This window comes from Pteropus vampyrus, unplaced genomic scaffold (genome assembly GCF_000151845.1).
Source record: "Pteropus vampyrus isolate Shadow unplaced genomic scaffold, Pvam_2.0 Scaffold514, whole genome shotgun sequence".
NCBI classification, from domain to species: Eukaryota; Metazoa; Chordata; class Mammalia; order Chiroptera; family Pteropodidae; genus Pteropus; species Pteropus vampyrus.
Window position 1 is genome coordinate 453,199 of NW_011889295.1, and position 9,553 is coordinate 462,751.

The 9,553-nt window shown below is 50.4% G+C and overlaps 1 protein-coding gene across 1 annotated transcript in view; it reads left to right on the forward strand.

The window, feature by feature from the left end:
* The first annotated feature begins 5,885 nt into the window (after positions 1–5,885).
* LOC105307751 (trafficking protein particle complex subunit 9-like) overlaps positions 5,886–9,553 on the forward strand; it is a 63,905-nt gene continuing 60,237 nt past the window's right edge. The window contains exons 1-2 of the mRNA XM_023524975.1: positions 5,886–5,906; positions 6,054–6,647. Coding sequence (XP_023380743.1) covers positions 6,064–6,647 — 584 coding nt within the window. The 5' untranslated portion in view covers positions 5,886–5,906; positions 6,054–6,063. The remainder of the gene's footprint in view (positions 5,907–6,053; positions 6,648–9,553) is intronic.

A 9,553-nucleotide genomic window follows, 5' to 3' on the forward strand; every position in this document is an offset into this window, starting at 1 on the left:
CGCCCCGCCTGCGCCCCCTTCGCCTCCGCGGCCTCTCGGGACTGAAGGCGCCCGAGCCCGCTGGGCGGCGGCAGGGCCGTCCCCCTGGGGCGGGACCCGCGCGGGACAAACTTGTGCGGTGAACTCGCCGCTTCTCGGGACGAGAAGGTGTCCGCGCGGTGCTTGCCTGCGACGGTCTCTCCCCGTTTCCCTGCGCGACGTGCATGCCCCGTACCCCGCGGGCCCCCGCGGCCACGCCGGGGTGCTTGTGGATGTCGGCGTCGTGCGGAGACAGGGATGAAACCGTGGGAAGCAGGGCTCGGTGTAGCCCAGCGTGAGCAGCGGGCGCGGGGCCGTGACGGCCTCCGCCGCCAGTTTGAACGAGTGACGGTCGGTTTTGAAAAGACGCTCGCAGCCACTTCCTCGTCCGCCCACTAGCGGCGCGTGTAACGTGAACCTGCAGGGAGGCCTGCCGTCGGGCTGTCCTGAAGATCTGGTGAGGTGTCGTCGGTTTTACTCAGATCGCCTGGCCGACTCATAGTACAGAGGGAAAGATCGTGGCCAAGAAAGATTTTTCGTGTCACAGCTTGATGGAGGAATCAGCCACAGGCCATAACCCCCGCCCCCGTTTAACGTGCACTATTCGGTGGTTTTTAGTACGTTGACACCTGTGCGACCCTTACTGTACCAGCACAGTTTCATCCCTTCAGAAAGAGATTCTGTACCCACTGTCACTCCGCATTTTCTCTCCCACACCCCCTGGCAGCTAAGAATTTACTTTCTGTCACTATGGATTTGCATATGTTAGGGCGTTTCATATAAACAGAATCATAGAACATGTGGCCTTCTGTGACTGATTATTTTTCACAGTGTTTTCAAGGTTCATCCATGTGGACCAGGATCAGAACTTGGTTCCTTCTTATGGCTGAGTAATAGTCTGTTGTGTGAGCAGAGCACATTGTGTTTATCTGTTCATCAGCTGATGGACATTGTGTTGTTTCCACTTTTGGCTGTTATGAATAATACTGTTCTGAACAAACATTTGTGTACAGGTTTTTGTGTGGACATATGTTTTCATATCTCTATAAACCTAGGAGTAGAATTTCTGTTTCTATGGTAACTATTTAACTTTTTGAGGAACGACTAGTTGAAAATATATATTTTTGATGTTTTAATATTTGCGTTAGGTTAGTCTCAGACGCCAGAACTGGCTCAATGCCAGGTGTAATTTCATCATATTTCTCACTTCAAGAAACCAGTAGAAAAGCGTGGACCCTGGAGCCTGGCTCTGGTTTGTCACTTACAGATTAGGACACTGCGTGAGCAGGTGATTGAGCCTGGGGTCCCCCATGTGTAAGATCAAAGATAGTAATGCTTGATTCTTAGGATTGTTGTGAAAACTACATATGAGAATTTGTGAAGAGCCCAGGGCAATTCCTTTTTCCACCTTACAGAAGACAGACTCCCTCCTGCATTGGTCCCGTGTTTTGAATCTGGGGCGGAGGTAAACAAGTTTGCTTGATGCCAAGCTCCTTTACGGAAAACCCCTGCTTGAGGCTGTGTGGTTTATTGAGCTCTGGCAGGGATCTGATGCTGAAATGTGTTTCTGCACCCAGTGAGAACTGAAAGGGACCCAGGGGATCATTTAGTCCAGGGTGGCTTTGTTGTTTAGACTTCATAGATTGATAAATTACAGAAAGCTGGAGGATCCATAACAGCGCTGTCTGTTTTTATTTTTGCCCACATAGGACGGTGGAAAAACAACCACCATCTACTCTCACCATGGTTTTATAAAAGCAAGAATGTTTTAACAGCAAAAAACAAGGAAGTTCGTAACCTAAAAATAAATAACAATAATAGTTAATATTTATAAAGTACTTAACTAGATTTACTTTAGTTTTATGGAAAGCTCATACGTTATTCTTATTTTTCTCATTTTACTTCCGACTAGAGAAATTGAATACCTGCTGTCCTCAAACCTGTGTCCAGGACCCACTGTCCACCTCTGTTCAGGCAGATCTGTGTCTGTAACACACTTGCCTTTTTCGTGCATCGATTTTCTCACTCACGAAGGAGGGGTATCGCGGAGATGGCAGCATAATCTATTGATAGATGAGAAGGGCTGAGGCTGGGCTCTGAAACTCACTGACTTGCTGAACACTAGGCTGTCAGCTCCTTGAAGTCGGATCTTCTTCCTTTTTTAACTCTAAACATTTCGATTATGTAATCCATCCAGATGTATATAATGTTTATGTACAGTACAGTACAGTCTGCCTTCACCCCTGCTAAGAGACCATCACCCCTGCTTCTGAGCCGTTTCCCTCTCCAGCTGCATCCCTCTTTGCTACCCGAGTAACCACTATCTAAATTTTTTTTCTTTATAGTTTTACCATATGTGTAAATACCCCTAAACAATGTATCGTTTAGTGTTGCTTGTTTTTGAACTTTATATAAATGAAATCGAGCTGCTTGCATTAATCCACAGCTTGCTTTTTTCGCCCATCATGTTTCTGAGAGTCATCTGCGTTCCTGCAGCCTAGCTATTGGTCATTCGTTTTTCACTGTTCTAGAGGATTCCCATTGTGTTACGAGACCACTGTCTACTTATCCATTCTCCTGACTGCGGACGTTTGTGTTGTTTCTGCTTCTTGCTTCTGTGAACCCTTGTTTATGTCTCCTGCCACCCCCATGCCAGACTTCTGTTAGGAGGGAAATTGCCAGGCCTAGCCCGTCGTAGTCTACACGTGCACCTGTCGCATATGAGTTAGCTTGAATACGTTTTTGCAAACACTTGGTGTTTTTCATACTAAAATGTTTTGTCTGTACACCTATGTTCGTAGTATCATTATTTCCAGTAGCCCAAAGCTAGAAACAACCCAAATGACCCTTGACGATTGAATAAATAAATAAGATGTGGTAAGTACATGCACTGGACTGTCATTCAGCATTACAGAAAAAGGGGATTCTGATAGATGCAACGGTGCGCCTGAGCCTTGGGGACATTATGCTAAGTGAGATAAGCCAGTCACCAAAGACAAATAGTGTCTGATTCCACTGATATGAAGTCCCTAGAGCAGTCAGAGTCACAGACAGAAAGTAGAAGGGTGGTTGCTAGGGCTGGGGGAGGGGGAGTCCGTGTGTTGTGGGGACAGGGTGGGGACAGAGTTTCAGCTGCGGAACATGGAGAAGTTCCGGAGGCGCTTGCACAGCAGTGTGGAGGTGCGCGGTGCTGAGAACTGTGCACTTGACAGTGCTGACGTTTACGTAATGTTTCTTCTACCGTAATGAAAAAATTTGGTCAGTCTCACAGGTATGAAATAGTCTGCCCTGTGGTTTTGATTTGCTGGCTCCTGATCGCCCGTGAGGTGGGGCATCTTTCTGTACATGTCTTGGCTGCCTGAGTTTCCTCTTCACAGATGTCTGTGCGAGCGTGTCGCCTGTGTTCTCACCGGGCAGTGTGTCTTTTCCTCACTCATGGATCACACATCGTCCTGCCCCGCAATGGCACGTCTGCCATATTTCACATTACCGCGTGCGTGTGTGCGTCTGGTTCTGGGCTCGATTACATTCCACTTTTCTCTTTATCCCCATATCGATACCTTGCCGACTGTAGCTTTTTATCCTCCCACCCGCTTTATTAAAATAAATTGAGTGGTGTTTAGTGCATTCGCAGAGCTGCACAGCCATCACCACCGTCAATTTTAGAACACTTTATCACCCCCAAAAGAAACCCTGTGCCCCATTAGCCGTTATATCTGGTCTTGCTATCTGGTGGACAAATGCCTCTCCCCAGTGGTGGTTCTTTGAGGGTTTCTTGGCTGTTCTTGACCACAAATTAACACGTTGCAGTCCCTGAAAAATTTAGTAGGAATTCTAATCAGAGTCGCATTGAATCCATTTATCAAATTGGAGAGAATCGGCATCTTTGTGATATTAGCTGCTTCTGCCCATCAATATATCTGTACAGAACCTGGCACATGGGAAATGTTAATTAAATGTCAGGTATGTGAATGATGAGATTTTATACATCATTACCTTCAACTGTAGCCTTTTATAAAAGAAAAAACTAAACCTCAGTGAAGCTAGTGACTCACTTGTGGTCACAAAGAGTGACAGCCAGGGATAGAGCCAACTCAGCGGATTTGGTGCTTGCAAGCAGAGTTCTTGGCCACCCTATGCTCACGAGGGAGCAGCATCCTTTTTGCTAATGATGTGTGCTGATTGGCCACTTTAAATCTCATTACTTTGGCCTTTTCCTTGGGTGTCTTTTCTCTCTGGCGGGCCCGTGTGTGATTTGTGCACACGTGAATAAAAGTCTGTATTCGGAGAGCCCCGCGCTGGTGTAGTTATTGCCTGGCACAGAGAGCCCGCTGCTCTTGAACTGGGAGAAACCATGGCACATGTTGAAATTTCCATTGAGATTCCAGATTCTCAGTTTCTGTATACCGTTTTATCTATGTGTGTTTTGAAGCTCGTGGAAGGTGAGGGTTGAAATCTGAAGTCCGTCATGGGTGGCCCCAAACTGCCCATCCCTCCCCTCAACATCTTCCTCTCATTCCAGGGTGAAAGTCCCGCCGTGAGCATTATAGTGTCTTGTGGAAATGGCCTTTTAATTTTATTGTTTCACCTGAGAGGGCTACTGCCATGATCTCTGTGGCCAGGTTTTGGTGACCTGAAGGCTACTGCCATGATCTCTGCAGCCAGGTTTTAGTGACCTGAAGGCTATGGAATTTGGAGCCCCTGTTTAAGAAAAAGAACAAAAAATTACGAATACAAATTAGATAGAGGGCCACGGATCAGGGTGGGGCATCTTGCAAGTGCGGATCTGAAGCCTAGGTGAGCTCTGTTAGCTTCACAGTACAGCTGCTTCTGGCCCCGAGAACCACGGCCCCCTGTCTGGAGTCGGAGCACGCTGAGGGTTTCAGCGGAAGTATTATTTATTTATTTATTTACTTATTTATTTGGAAGTATTTATTGAGTATAGCTTATGGGTTAGGTGTTTTCCTGTTTATGTGGCGTCTTCCTTATTTCATATAGGGAGCTCATTTAATCTCAATAGCCTTTAAAAAAAATTAGACTCTTTATTTGGAGTTACGATATGGAGTTCCATGGAGTCGTAAGAAATAATATTGAGAGAGCCTGTGGACCCTGTGCCAGTGTTCACTAATGGTGCCATTTTGCACAACTGTGGCATGATGTCAAAACCAGGGCACCGATGCGCTGACCCTAGGCAGTTTATGTCATTGTCGTCATTTTTATTCACGATTAAACTGGGCTTTAGCGAAGCTCGCAGGCCTGGCCCGGGTCACCCACACGGTTAGGCTGGAGTCAGATGTGTTCGGATTTACAGGTGGTGCCATCTCCACTTTGATGGTCTGTGGAAGGGGGCAGTAGTCAATTCATTTGGTCATTTATTCATTCAACAAACACTGATCGAGTAGCTCCCATGGTCCAGATCCTTGTGTTGGGGTATCTAATTTAATTCTTCAGCGGTACCGAGATTCGGGTAATGCTGTTTTCTTTTTATTTCGGACCATATTGACTCACAGAGGTCACAAAGCTCTCCCTGGGTACCACTGTCTCCGAAGGAGGGACCGTGCTGTGTTCGACCCCTGCTGTTCTGTCAGGCAGTGTGCTGGATGTTTCACGTCTGCAACCTTCCTTACTCCTGACGGATTCTTAGAAGGCCGGTTTTCTTATTCCCATTATTCTGCAGCTCTGGCGCTCAGGCAGATTCCCCTGTGCTTCGTTTCATTATATTCTGCGGAGGGGATGGGGCAGCCATTCATTCATTTGTTCCTTCATTCACTCAGCAGACCTTTGAGCACTGACTCTGCGCCAGTACCTGGCTAGGTGTTGGAAGCAGAAAGTACGAGCCCCTTTTTCTGGGCACTCGGGCCCAGTCCTAGAGTGGCGGTGGCACGGCGGTAAGGGCTGTGGCGCCACGTGCACACCCTGGGGACAGTCTGTCCTCCGCAGCTTCGCGTGGGCCGCACACTGCCTTCCGGAGCCCCAGGCAGAGCCCCCTTCGCCACCGCGTGCGCCTCAAAGTCCCCTTTTGTCTCTTTGGGCAGGGACTTCACAATGAGCGTCCCCGACTACATGCAGTGTGCCGAGGACCACCAGACGCTCCTCGTGGTGGTCCAGCCCGTGGGCATCGTCTCGGAAGACAACTTCTTCCGGATCTACAAGCGGATTTCCTCCGTGAGCCAGATCAGCGTGCGCGACTCGCAGCGGGTGCTCTGCATCCGCTACCGGCACCACTACCCCCCGGAGAACAACGAGTGGGGCGACTTCCAGACCCACCGCAAAGTCGTGGGCCTCGTCACCATCACGGACTGCAGCTCGGCCAGGGACTGGCCGCAGACCCTGGAGAAGTTCCACGTGCAGAAGGAGCTCTACGGCTCCACGCTCTACGACTCCCGGCTCTTCGTCTTCGGGCTGCAGGGGGGCGTCGCCGAGCAGCCGCGCACCGACGTGGCCTTCTACCCCAGCTACGACGACTGCCAGGCCATGGAGAAGAGGGTCGAGGACTTCATCGAGTCGCTCTTCATTGTGCTCGAGTCCAAGCGTCTCGACAGGGCCACAGACAAGTCCGGGGATAAGATCCCCCTGCTCTGTGTCCCATTTGAGAAAAAGGACTTCGTGGGGCTGGACACGGACAGCAGGTAAGTTTATCCGGAGGCCGGGGTTCCTTGGCTTCGTGCTCGGGGTGTTCCCTACAGGGGACAGGTGGGAGTCAGGTGGCACTTGACCACAGCGAAGGGGTAGAAAGGGGCAGTCTTTTGGTTTTCAGACTTTTAAAAACAGGACAGCCTTTATTCAAGGGGACTTCCTGAAGGGCGAGTGTGTGTATTTCCTCCCCGTTTTCAGCTGGGACCCCCAGTGGGACCCCTGGAGCTGCTGTCCAGTACGGTAGCCACAGCCACTTGGGGCTCTTGTGCCCCAGAGAGGAGGCCACCAGTCTGAGCAGAGATGTGCTCTGAGCAAAAGGCACGTCGGGTTCAGAGACTTAGCACAGCAAAAAGAATGCGAAATATCTCGTTAATATTTTTTATATTGATTACCTGTTGAAATGATATTTTACATCTATTACGTTAAATAAAATGTGTTATTAAAATTAGTTTTAAGTGCTTGTTTTTTACTTTTTTAAACGTGGCAACTAAGAAAACTTAAATTTACTTAGGTGGCTCACGTTTTATTCCTTTTGGACAGCACCGCCCTAGAGCAGTTTGAAACTTGTGTTTGGTCTTTTGCCTCGGGTTTATGGACGAGGGGCCGAATCTGGACTGGCAACAGAACTAGGTGCCAGCTGAGCGGGGAGCGGAGCCCGTGTCCCCTGCCTCGCAGGCCGGGCACTGTGCGCAGGTCAGACCCCGTCTTCCTTTCTGGGACCCACAGAGTCAGAGTCCTGGCTTGTAGTCAGCCAAGATGAGTGTCAGGATGTCAGAAAGGCCATTAGGGACTTTCCAGAGAGCCCCTTACACAGGCGAGAGCGTGGTCATGGTCTCTGTGGAACAGGCGTGAGGGCAGAGCAGGAAAAGGCACTTTCCCGGCCTTCGGCCCTCAGCGTGACTTTGCACCAGAGGTGCAGCGTCGCTCTCTGGGCCGTTTCCTTCCCCTTTGCCCTCTGCTCTGTCTCCGTGTTGCCACAGTGGCATCTGTCCAGCAGCAGAGGACGAGATGCAAGCGTAGGCTGCGACCGTTTGCCAAGAGGTGGACCCCGGATAGCTGTGTCACTCCGGCTTCGTGCCTTGTGCCCTCTGTCTCTCCTCCCTCCTCTGTAGACTTCTGATGATGATCTCGCAGGTGACGATTAATGACATAACGCGCATGGGCTGAGTGCTCACCGCAGAGTCGGTGCTCGGTGTGTTTCTTGAATTGACATAAAGGCAAACACTGCCTTTCTCTGGTCGTTGGTTCGTTGGTGGAGAAAATGTCAGACTTGAGAAAAAATTGACCCCGGCCAGACCTGTGAGTGAGAAGCAGAGTAGGCCGAGTCACACGTGCGTGTGGTGCCTTGCAGGGTCTGGAGTGATTTCCATTTCCTCGCCGGACATGTTTACGTGGCCTGAGGGAAGGACAAGGCATGTCATAGCCACGACCTGCACAGAATCCTCGCGGTGGCCCCGTGGTCCCATGTTAGTGCTCCCCTTTCGCTCCTTGCTGCTGAGGGGGCGAGGGTTAGGAGGCCGGGCGACTGCTGAGGGCAGAGCTGAGCTGCTGAGTCCCCTGGCTGCCACCGAGCGGGGCTGCCCAGCGCACCCAGCTCCCTGCACTCCCTCGAGTGGACGTGCGGGCTGGCTTCTCCCCACGGCACAGGCTGGGGGCGACGCCGGAAGCCTGGGCAGGTAGCGCTGCTCTGACCCCTGGACCAGTGCCTCCTCCTCTGCTCCACGAAGCACTGGTGACATTATTTTGCTCATCGGCTCTTCGGCTTTGCGGCCACAGGCCCACCAGAGAAGGTCCGCTTGATTTTACCTTTTGAAACCTATGCTTGCCATTCGGTGGGAATAAGGAGACTGTTTAGGCCTGTGTGCCTGGCGTGTAGTGGCTGATAATATACACAAGTGTTTATGGAGTGTCAGGCCCGGCTGTGGGCTTTGGGAACCCAGCAACATGTTAGACGCCGCCCCCCCGCCCCTCCCTGCCAGCCTCCTCTTTAATTCTAACAGCACAGGGAACACTCAGCCATCATTTTGATTTGGGGCAGGTGCAGAGCCCAGCTCGTACCTGCAGCTCTTGGAGGGAGTGCTAAAGAGTGTCCAGCCTGAAGCCAGATGGGTTTTGCAGTGCAAAGGGAACTGTCTAGATGCAGGTCGGGTTTCGGTTTGAGGCTCGGACCTCCCTGATAGGCGCCCACTGCGGGTGGGGCTTCCCAGGAGCACCAGATGCCTGTGGGTCTTGCTCTAACGTTACCTGCGTCACCAGTCTCGTCAGAGCCCGTGGTAAATCCTCGTACACGGAGTGTGGTAGCGTCAAAGTTATTTTTGTTCTTGTGTGTTTCTAATTTTTACTTGTTCTCTCTTTCCTCTTCCTTTTTTTCTGTCATACCGCGCTGTGAGTACGTGGTTGGGCCTGAAAGGCAGGCCATGCGCACAGTGCATTGCAGATGGCCACCTCTCCCTCTGCGCTGCCTTCTCGTCGCCTTCACTGCTTGAAAACAGAACTGACCGCTGCCTCCATCCATGTGTTCTCCTGGTCATTCTCTTATTTTCTAATTTTTTTTTCTGAATTTTAGCTTTATTGGCACGTAACCCACTGATGTTTGATATCTGTCAAAACACTTGCTTTGGGGAATTTGTTTGGTCTTACTCAGTATTTGTGACCATTGAGCCCTTATTAACTTTTTTGTTTGTTTTGATGAAATGAGATGCCAATCGATTTAGGCGGCTGCAGAGAGACATTTTATGGGCTGTTTTGACTCGGAAAGTCGAAGACTGTGGTGCCTTGCTTGATTCCGGCTTTTAGATAAGGCGATAGGCACGTGATTCTTGGCTGCCGCTGGGTGATGGGCATGCTGGTGCTTCTTGACTGGCAGTCACTGGCGTAGGGGTGCCCAGCACAGGGCGTG